Source organism: Alligator sinensis, unplaced genomic scaffold, assembly GCF_000455745.1.
Source record: "Alligator sinensis unplaced genomic scaffold, ASM45574v1 scaffold989_2, whole genome shotgun sequence".
Classification (NCBI taxonomy): Eukaryota; Metazoa; Chordata; order Crocodylia; family Alligatoridae; genus Alligator; species Alligator sinensis.
Window position 1 is genome coordinate 445,814 of NW_005842162.1, and position 19,316 is coordinate 465,129.

The 19,316-nt window shown below is 40.5% G+C and overlaps 1 protein-coding gene across 1 annotated transcript in view; it reads right to left on the reverse strand.

Moving 5' to 3' along the window:
* The window catches only part of TNKS (tankyrase), a 254,549-nt gene that overhangs the window by 177,938 nt on the left and 57,295 nt on the right, over positions 1 to 19,316 (reverse strand). Inside the window, exon 3 of the mRNA XM_025206544.1 lies at positions 6,040 to 6,135. Within this exon, the coding sequence (XP_025062329.1) occupies positions 6,040 to 6,135 (96 nt within the window). The remainder of the gene's footprint in view (positions 1 to 6,039; positions 6,136 to 19,316) is intronic.

Consider the following 19,316-nt stretch of genomic DNA (forward strand, 5'->3'; position numbering starts at 1 on the left):
GCAGCTTCCCTCCCAGCACCACCTCTACCTGCCCTGAGTACACCCTGGCCCAGCCCCACTACCACCAGGAAGAGGCCTACAGCCCCAGCCCGCCCTGCCCTGCCCCACACAGATCCGGGGGGCACATGCCCCTAATGCCCACCTAGGATGTACATAGCAGCAGAAGCCACACCCCTCGGACAAGCCACTCATGGTTCAGTCCCACACCCCACCACAGCTCTGCAGCACCTACCCCAGCCCCAGCCCCACTTCTTCCCTCACTGCTGTGTGCGCGCCCCTCCCCAACCCTGCTGCAGCCACCAGAAGCCCACGGCTGGGCTGCCTTGCGGCCCTACCACTGCCCCGCATTTTGAGGGGGGGGCTAAGCCCAGTTAGTACCTGCTTTCTGCCACCTATGGTTAACATTTTAACTTGGAAAGTGAAAGCAGTTAATAACCAAGGAATAACCTCTTTAAAAAATGTCCTTTTATCTGGAGAAAGGACCAAAGATGTTCAGGTTTGGGTTTCTCCTTTCTAGTACCCTCACCTATGAAGAAGTCTCTTTTATACTCCAAGGCTTGGCAACTGAACAAATACAAAGGGGCAAATTACATGCAAGAAACATGAAGAGCAGGCAACAAGAGGGGGAAGGTAAATTACCTGAAAATTTAAAACAAGTAATTAATTTTGTCAATTAATTAGACAATTACTACATAAGAGAAATATTAAAGGAATATTACTCTTTAGAGTGGAGATAAGCAGAGCAGTGCAATGATTAAGGGCTGATATCTGCTCTCCAGTAGTTCTCAGAAGCTCTAGTCAGGATTTGGGCCCGCTCTAAAAAGTGCTAAACAAACATCAGTCCCTCCCTGAAGTTACAAATTTAAAAACAGCTTACATTCTAGAAAAAGTTGGCTAAGAAATTACTCCAGAAGACTAGAATATATGCATTCGACTAGGCTGACCATAAGGAAATCCGGGACATTGGGGACACTGCCTCCCCCACCTCCCTTCCCCCATTCACTCTCCCAAGTCAGCAACACCGCTGCAGACAGAGGCGCGGGCAGGACTGTGCCTTCCTGCCCACCTGCCTGGTACACCATGCTACACTGCGCTGTTCAGCCTCCCCACTGGACTGTGCTCTGCACCCATGAGTTTCCAGGACACTCATTTTAGTTCTCACCAGCTGGCTGGGACCAGCCTCCAAAATTCAGGACTGTCCAAGCTCAACCAAGATGTATGGCCACCCTACATATAACCTACTTTGTTTTCTTAGACAGAGGGTATTTTAAATTAGACACTAAATCCCCATTTGAGCTTTACGGGAAATGATAATAGACCTTCTTTGGCCAGTCTGGTGGAACAGTCTGGTGGCTGTATTTTGTTAAGACAGACATAAATTTAACAAAGCAGAGATAACACAAACTATAGGCATTAAATACTTCACTTACTGTAGACATGATGTGGTTATATCCAGAAGAAAGCTTGTTTTTCAATGAAGGTAGAAGAATAGTGTCCCTGCAGTGGATCAATATGAAATTACTAGCCAACTGCCTGTCAAGAATGATGGGGGACAGAAAGAGGGAGGAGGCTGGGATGGAGTGCTGCCACCTAACGCCCCCTGCTGCTGCTGTTCTGCCTCTTGCAGGGAGTGGAGTGGGGGAGCTAAGGCCAGCAGCGCTGGCCTCGGCTCCCCCAGCCTCTGTCCAGTCCTCAACGTGGCTTCAGAATCATGGTGGCGCTCCCCCAAGCTTGGAGCACTATGACTGGCTGTTTCCGTCAGCCAATCAGAGTGCAATTAAAGCGTTACAGACAGACAGGCAGACAGACTTAGGCTTTTATATTAGAATTTTCAAGAGCTAAAGCTAGTTGTTTAACACCTATAACTAGGGTGACCATATGGGACCATGGGAAATCTGGGATGCTGCTCCTTCCCCCAGGTTAGTGGCGCTGCTGCAGATGGAGGCAGAGGCGAAGCGGCATGGTGCACCAGGCAGGCAGGAGCGATAAAAAGTAACCAACTGAACTTTTAATTTGAACTGTACAGAGTGGGAGGGGAGGGACCCGGGCCTAGGGGGACGGAGCCAGCCAGGGCCGCAGCCCTATGGAAGAGCACAGGGCCATCCCCCAACCCCCCTCAAAACACTGGTCCCTGGCAAGTGGGCGGGCAGAAGGGGGGAGGGACATCCACTCTCCTCAGGGCAGGGGTCCAAGCCACTCTGCCTGCCTGCCTGCCTCCCTCCCCCCTGCCCAACTGAGAAGCCCTGCCCTCACCTGGGTTCCACATGGAGGTGGCCACTTCCTGATCCTGACTCCACTAGGCTTCAAGCAGATGACTTGGACATGGGTGAGTAGCCTGAGTTCACAGCAGCATTCTCCCCACTCCCCACCAGATCCCTGCCCTGGGCAGAAGGAACAAACAGTGCCCAGCTCAGTCTGCCCTCCGCCTCCAGCCACAACTCAGGAAGAGCTGGGCCAGGCATGTGCAGGCAGGCACAAATCCAGGACTTTTGCTTTAATTTTTTACTAATCAGCCAGGATGCGAGGACAGCCTATGCAATCTGGGACTATCCCAGCCAAACTGGGACACGTGGTTACCCTACCTAGAATCCATTAAACAGATAACAATGTTAGATTTCATTGCAATTTTGGAAATGGTGATCTGAAGTTTAATCTATCGTAAAATCAGTCCATACCTTGCATTACGTTTCATTTGTACAAAAACATATTGTAAGGAATTGTAGAAGAGAAACTGGAAGTCATTGCATTATATTAACTTGGAAGGAAAGGGTACTATATATACTCTCCTAGACTAGGACACAAGGATGGTGGAGCATCACTGTGGATATAACATTTGCTGCCACCTTGCCTAATACTGCTGGAAATGCAATTTACATAGTAAGAAACTCTGAAACTCCCATTATTGAGCAAATGTAGTGTTTTTCTTCTATCATAAATCTAGCTGAAGTATTTATTTTATGGTTTAGCCAGCAAATTGATGACTTCTCTCTGTTACTTTCTCCTTCTAATTGGTAGTTCACAAAAAGGTCACTACTGAAGCTTACTTCCAACAGCACATAACATTAATGCATGAAACTTACTACAATAAAAGCTCTGTTATCCAGCATCCCCCGGGAATGGGGGATGCCAGTTAATCAAATGTGCACTGTCTGGTGTGTTCCGCAGCGTCAGTGTGCCGGGGGACAGAGACGGGGGCCCTGTGAAGGCTGTTTATTCCCGGCGCAGGCTGCTTTGCCCTGGGCCGGAAAACTGGCAAAGAAAAACTCAACTCGCGGCGGCAAAATGGGAAGTCCCCCAGAAGTGGTACTTCCGGTTTCGCTTTTGCTGCATCGGATGCCAGTTAATAGTTTTCCAGCTAATAAAGTGCTGGTTTAACACAGCTTTTACTGTATGTAAATACTATTTCAAAATAAGTGTTTACGTAAGAAGAATCTCACACATACAAACTGTCAGCAATGCACTGAGAAGGGTAATAATAGGTGTACAGTTGGGGGGGTTGTTTTTGGGTTGTTTTTTTTAAAGGAATCCTGAATATACTGCAGGGAAAATATCACTTTAAGTAGTGAGTTCTCTAAGCATATAAGCATCATGAAGAACATAGGTTTAGTCTAAGTTCATTCCAATTAAAGCCAATGGGAGGTTTATCTTTGCCTTTACTTGGAGTGCTAGGCCTATACTTAATGCTTAAAACATAACTTAATTTGTAGTATTCAATGGTAAGTAAACAACCTAGTATTACTCTTATTTTATACCTCTTAAAGTACTGTTTGCTATACTGGATTGAAGAAGGATGCTACTACCAAGGACTGTTCTGAAACTAGATGCATGAAAAAATTCTCCTCAAATCCCCTTGAAACAGAGGGAAGAAGAGAGCCTCAGAAAGTACAGCATATCAGAAATTCATGCCTACCAGATAAAATGCCAAATAAAAGCCTACCAGAGAAATTGCACTACCGATGAGTCACCTCCACAAAAATTAAGTCATTATAAGAAAGATTTAATTTAGGTGGTTTCCAGTTGCAGCCTTTTTTAATATATTGTGTCACATTTCAGCTGGAAAACGTGATATGAATCCAGTAAAAACAGCTGTAACATGTACACTGTCCAGTTCAAAAGCCAAAGGCCAACAAGTACAGCCTAGAGCCACCTTGAGGACAGAGCTGATGAACTGCAAACCTTCCCTGCTAAGGTGAGCAATTAAAACAACCCAATTTTAACTCACCAAGGAAGAGAAAAAGCAACTATAGTTCTATTTATATTTGAAGTTGATGGGTTTCAATGTGGTCTTTTAGCACTCTTCAGTCTGAAAACATATCCCCCTAGTACTGCAACAACTAGGTATTCCTGCAGGAGGGAACAAGGCAAAACAAACTGTGTCTGAACTGCTCCATAATGCAATTACTGCTTGCTATAAGCTACTTTCAGCAGGCCTCCTCCAGCCCACACATACCTGTTTGCTATTACAGACTGTTTTCTCCTTCATCAAGTGCATGATGCCTAATAAGTGCCACTTGAAGTCAACAGAAAGATTCCCATGGACTTAAAATGGTCAGTGAACCAGCCTCACAGTGAGGTCACCTTTGTAAAAACTCTTCCTAATTCTGTTTGCTGCCACCTGCAGTTGGTCTTCAGGGAGAGCCTGAAGAGCTGCTGAAAAAGTGGTCCCAAAGCTGTAAATGTTCAAAGTTGTTTTAATTAAATATTCTATATATGTTAATCTGCTTCCACTCACTTTGATTCCCTAATGGAGTTACCTGTGTTCAGAGTTTGTATAACTCTACCCTTTTATTAACTGACAAAAATCAGATTAACCTGATTATCAGAGTTAATATTAGTGTTAAAGACTATAAGAGTTTGTTTAAATTTTATGCTGAGTAATTAAACTAACTCTTACGTGTTTGAAGTGCTTTGTTAAAAAAACAAAACAAAAAAACAACGCTCCGTTATCTAAAGCTCTGCAGTGAATATTATGGAATAGTCAGTGCCCTGGGAAAAAGGTAGGGAAAATGTTTTCTAACCAAATGTGAAGGCAGCTTGATGCTCTGCGCCTGAGTACAGTCTGAAAAAAAATGTGAGCTTACATTAATGTATCAACTAAACATTTACAGGACAGAAAAGGGCAAAGACAAATCAACAAAATGCTGTGGGGGAAAGAAAATGGCTTGGTATTTTTTAGGGGGCAGGTTGTCTTTTTTTTTGTTTTGTTTTTTTACAATAAGGATCAGTTGTTTAATTTCACTCCTTGCCTAATCATATCTTTTTATCTAAGCTTACTTCATTTGTCCTCTTTTGCAAAACTCACTTAGAACCAAGCCAGCACAAGATGATATATGAATTCTCAAAATATAGGTAAACAGGGTCTACATTTATATTTTAATGTTAATTGATATATTAATCTATTTAAAACTCTCTCTCTCATATATATATATATATATATATATATATAAATAAACACAAACACAGCTCTATAAAAATAATTGCAGTGGTAAAATGTTTTCATACAAAATATTCTTTTATGGTTAGGTTAATAATCCATAGAAAGGGAACAGTTGATGGATGACAAAGAATTCTAAATGACTAATTATGAAGAGGAAGAAGAGGCAGCCCACTAATCTATAGGAAATAATGCAACTATTGATCTAGGCAATAATGTAGCAGGTTGTCTTTCAGATCATACCTACTTTTATAGTAATACAAATGTCCTTGCTTGCTCAATAGTGAAGGTCTTAAAAAAATAAACCTGATTTTTTTGCAGAGGTGGAAGGTCTGCAATTCAACCCATATGTAGGGTACTGATAAAAATACAGTGAATAAATGACCTGTGTCTTCTAGTGCTGGAATTCACTGTAAGAAGTAGAACAAATAATTCTAACCTCTGACTGCATAGCAATTAATGGCAATTACATCAACTCAATAAAGAATCTGATAACACCTACATTTTTCCTGTCTTTATATGGTAAATAAACAAAAAGCAGAAGGTTTTAAGATGTTGAACAATCATGTACAGAAAACAATTCTCTAGAGACTTATGTATCTTACCTGTGAGTACAGCTTTTGCTGAAGGATCTGCCAGGTCCAGGGCTGATTTCCCATCAGTGTTCCGAATGTTCGGATCAGCTCCGTGCTGCAGCAGCACTGTGCAGGGAAAGCAGAAACAGTATCTTACCTCGGGGATACACAGATTATTTACTGGTAAGTGTCTCCTCGGCATGGTGTAGGCATTAACACACATTGCACAATATTCTTTTCTTCCTTCCTTTTTAAAAAAACAAAACAAAAAAACCCCCACAAAACCAAAAAACACTGCAGCAACGGATGCTCTCTAGAGTAAAGCTAAGTTGGCAACTTAAGATATAGTAAAATCACATGACTTAGCATCCTAAACATGAAACCTCAATATTTTGCAATACAGAGTTGTGGTTCCCTCCTTCTGGCAGCTAGCTGGGAAGCTATGTACACACTGACTCACACTGAGAAATAAGCTAACTGTAGAACCTGCTCTTGTCTTTACTACCACTATTGCTGCTTGTTGCCGCTGCTGCTCCTTTTACTGCTGAATATCCAAATCCTTTCCTGTCTCTGAACAGTAGTAACACACTGAAGCTTTTCAGTGGCTCACCATTTGCACACAGAATCTTACAACAACACTCTGGCTTGTGTCCAAGAGTGTAGCGAACAGGATAAATAAGTGCTATTCTGATACCCTGCTGTCTTGCTGTTCAGAAGCTACTACCTTCCACAATAGATTTCTACTGAAACTATTGAGATATAAACATTCCATTATATAAAAATATTCAAAGCACACTGCAACCATGTCAGGTAAAGTAACGTACTGTGCTACAGTGAATTACAAAAGCTGTTACAAAAATGAGGAATGGATATTCAACGCGTAAGCTCCCATGGCCTGAAGTATATTTACCTTTCATTTCAATTCAGATACTTTATTTTCAAGACCAAAACATTTCCTAAAGGATATGATGACAATCAGTAAGTCCAGACTGCAGTATGAACTGTTGAATACGGGGGGCGCAGTTTTCCACTGCCCTCTATAACTGCACAAAATTAGTGTGAAATGCTACTATTCATTCCACCCAGGAAGAGCACAGATCAACTGCAGATGCCTCCTCAGCCTGACCAAAGGCATTTGTACCCAAAAGCTTGCAAAGAAGAATTTTCCCAACTGTTTAAGTTGGTCTAATAGAAGATATAAGATTTACCCAAAGAACGTTGTCTACCAACTCAGAAAGTCTGTTTCATATCCACTTTATGCAGGGGTGAATGACAGCACAGTACACAAGTCAGGAAAGACTCAGTCTCAAGGACAGTACAAGTAAAAATCCACCCCCCCCCTCCAAGATATTTAGAGAAACTCAAATAATGACTGCTGTGATGCAGCAGGACTAATGGATTCAGGCAAAAGAAAAGAAAAAAAACCCCACAACACTGGGATGGTATTTCATCCTGCAACAATGAAAAAACCTCCAAAACAAAACCAAAACCTGATAGGATTCTAGATATAGAAAATTAACCTGTTCCAGCACAAAATACCCACAAACTGATAACAAGTGAAAGAATTAGTGAAAGATCTTACAAAAGAAATAAACACTTTATCGTGGACTGAGCGGTAAGCATGGCATGTTCTTAAATATGCGTAACATTTCCCATTATAAATATGCTGATTTTAATCGTTCGACACGTTGCCAGGCTTCAGTCATCCACGCTGACACTTCCAAAGCTAACTGATTAGGTCGATTTCTTTTAGAAAGTTTCAACAAAGATGGTTCAGCTGTTTCAGAGCACTAGGTTGGGAAAAAATATACTGTTTTTCCAATATCAAAAATACGTTCAGCTACTTTCTTGAGAATCTATACTTCTTCCATGCTTTGGAATATGGACCATAACTCAGTAGCAGTGAGAAAGGTGTGGTTTTTTGCTGTTCCAGAGGAGCAAAATGGCAAATCTTGCCAAGTTATAACCTTTCAAAAATTTCAGTTGGTATATGTTCAATATACATGTTTTAGAGCCAAATTCTCACCTGCATCAAAAGCATGCTTGAATCCATCACAGCTGCAACTGAGCCTCTCCCACAAAACAATTAAGCTTGTTCCACCTGGGGCTGAAATGGGGTTGGAGTGGCAGGGGTGCTAAGGTACACGGTTGACATCCCAGGGCTCACAAGTTTGAGGCCACAGTAGAAGTGCTCATGGTGCAGCTGTCAGATTCCAACAAATCTGCAAATTCTGTTAAATACCTTGCCACAAGGACATGAGAAAGGAAGGACTTGGGGCTGAGAAAGGAGTTCATTTAAGCAAGACTTTCTTTACAACTGTCTTTCTTTTTTGTCGTGGCACCAGACAGAGAAACTGAGGGCAAGGAAACTGTTCTCAATACTCCTCCCTCCTGACCCCAGGAAGCCTGGAAGAGGAAGTAGTCTGTGTTAAATATAGATGAAAAGAGCTGAATCTAGGGGAAGGAGGTTAGAGAGGAAGCAGATGACACTGAGGAAAGAAGAATGGGGATGTGGGAAGAGACTGATGAACAAGAAGGCCATGGGGGACCCAGAGAACAAAGAGACTGGAAGAAAGAGATGGGAGTAAAGAAAAATGTGAGACACAGAGCTTTGGGGGGAGGGGAGAACAGAATAGTGGAAAAGAATACAGAGAAAAGTGACGGAGAAGCCTGGGAGGCAAAATTTAGGATGGAGGAACTGGGACTCGGAGAAAGTCTGTACAAGGAAACAGCAGCTAGCTGGGCAGAGAGGCTGAAACTAAATTGAGAAGAAAAGCCCAGTATAACAGAGTAAGAGTCTGGATACTCGGGCAGTCCAGAGATGACAAGTGCAGGGAAATCAGAAGAGTATGTGACTAGTAAAGACATACTTTTCTCTCCAGAATCTGACGTGGAACCCAAAATTCTCAAGTTTTTCTATTCCACTACTGCAAGAAAATCCACTGGCAAAGAGTGCTTTTCATCTACTGCTGGTACTAGTCCATGCAAAAGAAGACTACCTATTGCTAATAGTAGTTTCTTTCTTGGCTCAAAGTTTCTAATCTTTCCGATAAGCATGGGTCTCAGTGTGACTGACTCTACATGGTAGAATTTGGGGGCTTTTTAGTTTGACTAAGCTAGGCAAACAAATGACCTTGGGCAAACACACAACTAAAATATATAAAAGTTCTTAAATAGAGCAACCTAAAAGCAAAAAACACACAATGGGTAACTGCCTCTGAAATGCTTGGTTTAAACTATTTGACTTGGTTCACACAGATATGTTGACAAAAGGCAGGGTTAGAATCAACTTCTCCAGGGCCACATTCAACTGTTTTATCCATGAGACAACCATTTTTCCTCAAAATTCACATTTTATTTGCCATGCATCTTACAATTTCTGCAATGAATGAGGCAGTTGTCTTACAGGCAACAAAGTCCTTTGCTACAGAAGCCTAATTTATCCCCAGAACAGGCCCATCTTTTGTACTGAGGCAGGGCACTATGAAAAAAAAAGATGACAGGATTGCATAATTAAGGCTGTATTATATTAACATATGCAAACCAGGGGACCAAATTCAGGTTGCACAGGCATTAATTCTTGCATTTCCTCAATTTTGAAAGCTTGGCTTTTCAATATTAATGCTATTCTTTAAGCATTTTTTTCAGATGTGTTTATGTATGAAAGACTGCTTACCCATTGCTGTGATCAATATTAATAGAAGAAATCTAGTATTAGCAGTTGCATGCATTAGTGTAGTGTGGCTCTACTTTAACATAAATGCCTGGCATAAATCAAGGGTAGCATCTGAAAGAGTAGTCCCAATTTCCTTGTCAGACCGAGCAAGTTTAGGTAAAAAGTAGCTCCTAAAATTAAGATGTTTAGAATCTGGGTAGATGGTTTCTTTCTAAATTTCCTACTCAATGCACCAGGGACATGTAGGGTAGCAGATGAAAGAGGCACAGTTGCAAGTACTCATGACATATTTTTCATCACCACATCCAAAGCACTTCAGAATCTGTCAACAAAGTAACATTAAAATAGTTTTGCCACTCTGTATGGAGAAATCTAAGACTATTACAGCAAGAATATAATTTTGCAGTTTCCATAATACGTGAATAGCATTAGACAATATTAACAAATACCATTTTCTAAACTGGTTTTCAAGCATGCACAAAATTTAAGCTAACCAATCAAAATGCAACAGGTGCAAATAATACCATTGGCTATTCTGCCTTTCACAAAAAATTGTTTTGTGGAAACATTTTTTTTTTTTTTTACTCAGCACTATTTTATAAGGAAATTAAAATCTGATAAACTTAATTATAAAGTAAAGATGGACCATGCAAATGCTTAACATGAAATTAAACATCTATCACCAACCCACATAGATTTCTGGCCTTCAGAAGCTACATGAGAGTTTGAGTACGTTTTTAATACTGTAACAAATCAGTTCAACACACAGTTAAAAGAAAGATGAGATTTATTTATTTACACAAACAAATGAGTTACAAGATTAAAGGGAGCATGAACTACAGCCCCTGTTAAATGTTTCAGGTTACTGCCAACTTGCTACAGTAGAATGAATCCTGAAATTAAACGCTTGGCTCAGCGCCTCCTGGCACGGTTATTTGGAACTATGAAGTTAAACAAAACTACTAAGTTTTGTTGCAAAGAAATGTAATGCTTCCTTTAAAAACAGTTTTACATATCAACATGAAACATTCTTGCCTTTCCAATTTTCACTGGCAAGGTATAGTGAAAGTTTTCCTAAGCAACCTGAAGACAAAACAAAGACAGAAGTAGTCTTCCAAAAGGGCAGAAGAAAATTTCCTTGGGCTTATCTACATATAAACTGAACCAAAACGTGTAAAATTTCTTCTACCCTTCCCCTCCCCCCCACACATTTAAATTACACTGATTTAAGGATCACTCACTCCAGAGCATCCACATAAATATTAACATGGAGCCAACTCAGAAGCAATTTGAGGCAGAGTAAACTGATCCTGGGTGCAACATGTGTGCCCAAGACCGCAGCAATCTGAGCTGAGGCGGAGCAGGCCTCCAGTTGGCTACACTGACCAGGAGCAATTTATGCCCACAGTCAGCATCTACACATGCATTTCTGCACAGTAAATTACTCCACCATAAGATTCACAGTACTATTTTATGGTGGAGTTAATTAGTTTACTGGGCCCTATTAGCGGTGCACATGTAGACGGTGATGCTTTGCTGAGGAGCTAATAAGTCTACTCCACAGTAAAGCACATGTGTACATGCACCCAGTGAGTGGCTGATTTTCACAAATTGGGAACTGGGACTGATATCTAAGCCTTTAAATGCCACTGGTATAGATAAAAGGGAAAGGAGGGAAGCCGGAAACAAGGCCCAGGTGCCGGACTGGGAGGGAAGGCATGCAAAAACAACAGCTACTGTGCTGTTAACCTGGCCTCTGCCTCCAGCAGTTCAACCACTAATACTGGCCCCTCATGCCACCAACCAGGGTGCAAAAGTGCCCTGCATGCCTTTGCTAAATCCACCTATTGCAAACTGCGAAAACAGAATAAGAGCTAGTGATGCCTCTATTTAAGCTTACCTAATGCTTACAGTTATAAGCGTTACTGGTTGCTTATAATGTAGTATTTAACACAAACAGGTTGGCAGGTTTTCCATATTTGCTCCATTTCCTCTCCCACCAGTGCTCCTGTTATATTCCACCCCACTCCCATCTCCCAATAGCTCTTGTAGATCTTTCTCCTCCTCCACACTACCTGAGCAACAACAGTTTGTACACAAAAATAGAGAGTAAGCCAAGGGGGCACAACTACAGGGAAGTCCTGTTCCGCCTATGCAGGTTTTGAGCAGAGCACAGCCAGGCACTAGCTGGGAATGGAACAAGCAGAAATGGAAAAGGCCCATTACTTCAGTGCTGATGGCATCTCCAGATAATGTAGCTGTCAAAATCCACCCAAAGCTATGTGCAGCCTCGGTATAAAAGTAATATGCTGCCACATACAGAAGGTTCTCTTCACAACTATAAGGGACAGAATTTCTTAAGTCCTGAAAAAAACTACTAGGGAAATCAAAATGGAGAAGAAATGTCATTGCACACTGGGCATAATGCCCAAAAGAGGAACTGGTAAATACTAATTGTGGGCATAATATTTAACATCCCATGTATCCTTTTAGTACCAAGTTTTGTCATAAGGATTTTGTCTAAGCCAGATGAAGTTTGGAACACAAAGGTAAGTGGCTACTGGCCAAAATGGCATTGCTGTTTGGCAAGACACTCCTGCTTCAAGAACACAGAAACCACTAAGGCTACTCCACAAATGGTTTTCAGATTAATGTATTTTTCCCCTGATTTGGGATACATACAAAGAAGTTTTATTCATAGTGTGTTTTTTGTTCTTCATAAAATGGATTTAATCAAGACAGTCTTTAAGCAAGCCTTTGGCACAGTTAATTTTAACTTCTTTTGATTTGGTGCATCTCTTTTTCTCTTTCAAACATATTAAATGTTATTAGTATTGTTCATTATTTAACGCCTCATATCTTCCCCATTTCTTACAATAACCTTGCTTTAATCTGCTTTTCCTTTCTCCTTCAGAAGAAGGATGGGCAGAAAAGGTTACTTCCTTCTCTTTGATCCTCCCACTTAATTCTCCAACCACTGAAATATCCTAAGCAGCAATAGAAGCATTAATCACTGAGTAACCCGAGTCAGTTTTACCACCAAGTTTGGAACATAATGGCTAGCATAGCAAGTATGGTAAGCACATTTATCAAACTTGTAACTGGGAAAGGTACTGCAGCAAGTTCAGAGACACGGAATACCACCTGCACCAGAGATTTTTGCTCATCTTTTTTAATACTGAAATTAAATTTAAGCAAAGCTATTTTAAAGGTTGCTCACTGGCTGAGGTTTTTGTACTATAAGAAATGTGTTGTAGCAAAATGTTAAAAAATGGAGGCTAAAATAGAAACACAAAAACAGTTAAATATAACCCTACTTGCAAATGGATCGATACAGGCTGAGCTTTAGCAGCCCAGTGACTAGATCTCTCACAAGCTAGAGTTGGTGGTCTTCTCCCCTCCCTGCCAATGCAGTAAGAGTCACTGCAACAGCCTTGTCAAAATGTGATCTAACCTACAACTCCCCAAAGACATAGTTGTGAAGAAGTTAACTTCGGAAAATTCCTCCTTTTGAATCCGTTTAAAATTATGACCCTCCACCTCTTTTCCATAAAAGAGCACGCCTATCAGATTTGTGCATCTTGTTAACCCAGGATGTGGTAACATATAAATCTCAGTACTAACACAAAACATCACATATTCCTAAATTACATGTAACTGAATATTTAAAAGGTTCATTTTTCTTTCCATCTTGAAAACTTCCATATAATTATACAGGAGACCCCTGACTTAGCCTTAACATATAAATCAAAACCACTGGAATGCTGAAACTTCTCTGCTCATCCAAGTAGGACAATTCCTTATCATTCAGCTCTGTTAATCCCAGTTTGACTGCTTATCACAGCTGTAAACATTATGGGACCCTTGATTTATATGTATTTTCTTTCAGATTATCTGCAAACAGGTATCTTACCTTTCAGTTCACAATGCAAGAGCAGTAGCTAATAAAATCGTCATCCATTACTTGATCACTGAGGGGCTCCCACACTTATGAGTGCAACTGAAACTTAGCTGAATGACATTGTACCCTTAACTGTTAACAAACATTACTTGAATCAAGTACTCTATTCAGTCTGAAATGAGAATTTAGTAGGCACTCTAACCATGATGCTTGTCTGCAGTTTTAAGAGCAAGAATTTCTCTTTCTAGCCCATAGAGCAGCTGTGATTAGGAGAAGCACTTTGGCCAAATTCTGGTTTATAGGAAGGGGACTGTTGTCCAGGCATTTTCTATGAACAACTCTCAGCTCTGGAACTCTCGTTTCTTCTTCCTCAAGAATAAGCAGCAAGACTCATTATTCTTGGACTTTTTGAGAAGTGTTGGTTGGAAGAATTTGAGGCTGGTTGCTGAGGGGGTGCTATATTAACCACTGTACTGCTGTAATTTTTATATCAACAGTGTATAAATGCATTATTAAAATGGTCAAGGAGATGGGTAAGAACCTAAAATCTTAATCTTGTCCAATTTCTGAGGAGTTCAGTGTTTGCCCTTAGTTGAGGGGAGCCATTTTGAAACAAATAAAGGAATACCAGAAAAATTTCCCCAAAAGAATTTATTGTAGACTGAAAAAATATTTTAAAGCACTCGAGCAGAATTAAAATGATTTGAGATTTGTCTTCTATATTTAGACTACTTATTTTTTTGTCCCAAGTTATTTGTGCCTCAGTTACAGAAGACGTCATCTAAGAGGACCAAAGTTCCTACCAAAATGGTAGCTAGAGGTTATGGTTTACAGATTCAAGGGAGGTATTGATTATTTTATGTTGGAGAAAAAAAATAAATACGTGGATAAATGGTGGCTAAGAACAATCCATCGGAGTCTATTTCCAGCTGCAATTACAGTTCCATTATGGAACAGAATAGTTGGAGATATTTCCCCTGATATGTCTAACCCAATAAATGGTGAATGCCAGGCAGGGTATTGAATAGAGTAGGGCTTGTCAACCGGGGGTATGCAGAGTCGGCGCAGAGAAGCAAGTGCACTGCTGCATGGCAGCAGCACACTTCCAAAGTACCCCTGCTTCTTCTGCTGCTGCTGCCGCCCAAGTAACACCCCCGCTCCTCGACAACTGGCTGCTGAGGGACCCACCCCACATGTCAACCGGCTGCTGGAGGACCCCTCCCTCATTCAGGGGGGGTACCCACAAGTACTTTAAGGTACTCCTTAAAAAAGGTTGAAAACTCCTAGAATAAGGGATAGATCACTCTATAAGTATCCAGTTCAGGGCTTTCCTGGTACAGCATCCACTTCTGCCACTGTCACACAGGATACTGGGCTAGACGGACAATAGGTCTGAACCAGGATGGCACATCTTACGTTCATTAAATGGTGAAGGTGGTGGGGGGAGGGAAAATAAACAGTCCCCCTCAGGATGTAGCATGATAGGGACTTGGTTGCCTCTGAGAAAGTTCTACAGGAGATGATAGATGCACAGCCTACTTGAACAACCAGTTCAAACTTTGATCTTTCCTGTATGGCTTTGTTTGTTTGTTTGTTTTTTGCTATGGAAAATCTTGTAAGGTTTTTGTTTGTTTGTTTTATGTTGTTATTGTTGCAAGTCTTGTTTTGGTTTGTAAAAAAATGTACCTTTCAAAAGATTATCTAATAAATGAGTTTTCTACCAAACACTGCAGATTCTGGCTGCAAAATAGATTCATCATGTTCAAGGACTTATGCACTGCACAGCAAACTAGGTCCTCAAATATTAAGAGTGCTTTCTAGCTTCTACAGTATTTCAGTGCAACATAAGACTATTTTGTAGAAGAAAAACAGAATTTGAACTGAATATGGAACAGTACACAACCACCACAGAAATCTAGTTTATTTTTCATCACTCTATATTTTCAGCCTCTCCCTCTTAAATACTGACAAATGTAACAGGGAAAGACAAGAACAAGAAGTTTTAGTCACCAAAGAGAAGATATTTGGGGCCCTTGGCATCCATAGGACTATCCTGCAATCCCAAATTAGATGTCTTCACTAACGTTGTATCCATTAATAATTTGGATATGTACATACACATCTTCCTCTCAGTTTCACACTTCACAAACCCATTGAGAATTTCTTCAGGGTGGTTTCAGTCCTGGGAAGGAAACTGACATTCTTGTTACAATTCTTCACAATCCTCAGGGCTGGAAGCCTTCACATTCTACATCCTAATTTTGCTACAGGTAGCAAATGCTGTAGATAGCAACAAACCTTAGCTTTCACCTTGTACAGAGTAAGGTCTAGCAAACTTAAACCCTTAGCTCAAAACCTGAATCCATATACACAATAATTGGCAACAAAAGCAGGTTTTCAAGAAACATGCTTAAAGGTATTTGTCAGCTATCCTAGACCTGGAGCCATTTACAAAGGACACTTATCATTATTGTGGCAGTCTGCCTTTATTTCCTGCAGTACCACTGGCATTTAAAAGAAAGAGTCTGTCCGTCTAAGTTATGTTCATATCAGTTTTGAAAAGCATTTATCCCATTTTGTAAACAGGATAGTTGGTTCTTTGTTATTTATGCTCATCAAAAGTATTAAGTCAGTTTTCCCTTCAAGCAGTAAGTCTATAGCCACTATTATGCTCTAGATGTTTGTTTTAGTATACTATTTATTAACAGCAAGAAATCTTAACTGCATTCTCACTCTGTCTGAACAATTTATGCTCTAATCCATATCTAGAGCAGAATGCTGTTTTTAAATTAAGGACACCTGCTCTTTTTATTGCTTCGTCCCAATTTTGCTTCTCTTTAAGAGTATAATGCCTCTTCAGTTTTATTGGTTTGTATTTTACTTAGATAAATTATGTCAACTTTATTATTGATGTGTCATCTGACAGATCAAACTGCTGCTTTAGGCATTCTTGAGATGCACCCATCAAGAAGGTAATTCTCCAAAGAGGCAGGGGAGGAAGAAAAGGGATAGAAACATCAAGTCTAGCAGAACTGCTTGGACTCTAGCATCATGAACTAAAATCCATAGCTGCATAGAAGCAATCAGTTATAATGATATTTTAGATATTTAACTTCCCCATAGTCATGCTGCACAGTAATGGTGCAGCCTGGAAATCAAACTAAATTCAAGTCTGATTCTAATCCCCTGTTCTAGCTATTATTCCTCTCAAATGAAATTTGACCGAATATTTCCTGGTGGAAACCAGATGCTGGATTACGTGAGAATTAGCTAAAATGCCTTCAGGTATCAGAGCTACAAAAAAAAATAAAGCAATCAATCTAAATGAATAAAGCTTTGAAATGATACAACCTGTGTAGGATATTTAAAATATGGAAAAGAGAGTCTTATCCAACCAGTCTTTTTTAGATCTGAGACAAAGAGGACGCACACATACACACCAAGCAGCAGACTGTTAAAACACGTTAATAGGAAGAAGAGGTTTTTCCCCAAAAACAACCCAACACGCCCCCAACAGAAGTTATTTAAAATGTTTCCAGGTAAAATTTGAAAGCTATATCTTACTAAACAAGGTAATGGGGGGGGGCAGACTTTCTGATCCAAAAGTACAGTTTTGTCCAAAACCTTGTCTTTGAGACAACGGACACCTAACAATGAATTTCAAATCCCACAAGAAAGGCAAAAAATAAATTTTAATATTAGAGTCTGGACAGTTAGCTTTGAAAGTCCAGTTGTGTATTTTTATGATACTGTGCCTCAATTATTAGGGAACCACTTTCACAAGGCACAACAAAACTGGTTATTATATTCATTTTTGTCCCTTATGCTGCATTTTATGGAGTTAGAATTTTTTTGCTTCTTAAGGTTCAAGAATTAAAAAAAAAAAAGTCAATTACAGATTTCTCTCACTTTATGCGGGTTCTGTATGTGTGAATTTGTTCTTATGCAATAACCCTTTTTATACCAAAATTTGTTATATGCGAGGTAATTTCATTCTTATGTGATTGGTGTGGTGGAAGCCCGCAGTCAGCTGCTTTCTGCAGTGCATTGTGGGAGTGACGCGCACCAAAATATAGTCTCCTGTGTGGATCTATGCTCCTTACTAATTGTCTGCAACACGTGCGTCTGTAGTTGCTATCCCCATTATGGTAACATTCAGCACCACCCTGTGCTTGTGTGTACTGTTTGCTGTTGGTGAGTACCAAAACTGTCTTGTAAATGTGGTAGAAATGGGTCTGGGGGGTGACTACAGTCGAGGTCTTGGAACATATCCCTATTTGTTACGTTGTAAAGTGGATTCCCTTTATGCAAATTTGAGTTATGCACCATTTTCCAGGAATGCATGTACAGCATAAAGTAAGGGAAGCCTGTACATTATTTTGAACTACAATACAAACTGAATACTGAATTATTTTGGTAAAGTATGCATCCCATCCCAAGTTGCATGAACTCGCTAACTCACATAATTGTATAGTCTCACACTACAAGGTATGGTAGCCATAAGCAAATTACCTTTTCCTTAGGGATGCTCAATATCTCATCTTCCATGAAATCATGGGTAAAGAGACATAATGGACAAAACAGAAGGTACTTTGCAGAAGCATAATCTGAAGTTAGAAGTTTCTTCTCCATTTAGTATTTTAAAATAGATGTATTACAAAAAACACTGAACAAGTGTCAATACTCACTCTGAAAGATGCGCTTGTTTGACTTCCAGCTCAATAACTGCTCAGTATGCTGCCCTAGTCCTTGTAATACAATAAATTTTGCTCTTACTGAGCAATGTTTTTGGAGGAAAAAAAATAGTTATTCACCACATGGTAACTCTTAGTCCCCACCCCCCATAACACTGCTGTCATCCTTGCAAGTCTCACTTCAGAAGCATCTGAGCAAGATACAAGTCTCCTGAATACCTGGATCTGTTTGTGAATTCCTTGGCCACTCTAGCCAAAAATGTAAAAAACACCATTACACCCCTTCCACTCTGCTTTTAGCTAGGCTAAGGACACTTAAATGAAAATCAAGCAGCACTCCAACAACTGCCTTGCAAGTTTCAGCTGTAAGATGTCCCCAAAGCAGTGACTGGTAACCTATGGCCCAGAGGCCAGATTTGGTGGCAAGGGGGGCTTTCTCTGTGCCATGTCAGTTGGGCACTCCAGGCTTCAGTGGAGGGGTGGCTCTTGCCTACACCATACTTCTTCTCCTTAGTGAAAGGCAGGGGAATGGTAGGGTGTGGACTGCTTTTGAATTTGGATGGCAGGGGAGGGTGTTGGGGGGCAGGGTGGAGAAGTTTTGTCATGCCATATTTTACTCTGTTTCTGCCCCCCGCCCCCCATATGCTTCCCTGAGACTTTTTTGGGAAGGACAGCATATAAAAATTTAAGGCAGGCAGGCAAAAAGGACATTCAGGAAGAGGGTCAGCTGGGGTGTTCCATGGACTTAGAATTAACTGTTCCAGTATTTTAGTAAAAAAAAAACCAAAAAAAAAAGTTCTCTGGGGCATATTTTTTCTTTAATTTTTACGGATCAGAACTACACTGGACAGCCATTCGATCTGACAACTTTCCTTTGTCCAAAACTTATTAAAAACTAGTACCTGTGGTTCAGAGGACACTTCCGCTAGATTTTTTAGGGCTATGGGATGGAAGTTATTGCAGCTTATAAATTTTGACAATTTAATTTTAACAGATGTTGAGGATCACAACTTACTTTGTTACAAACTGTAAGTTT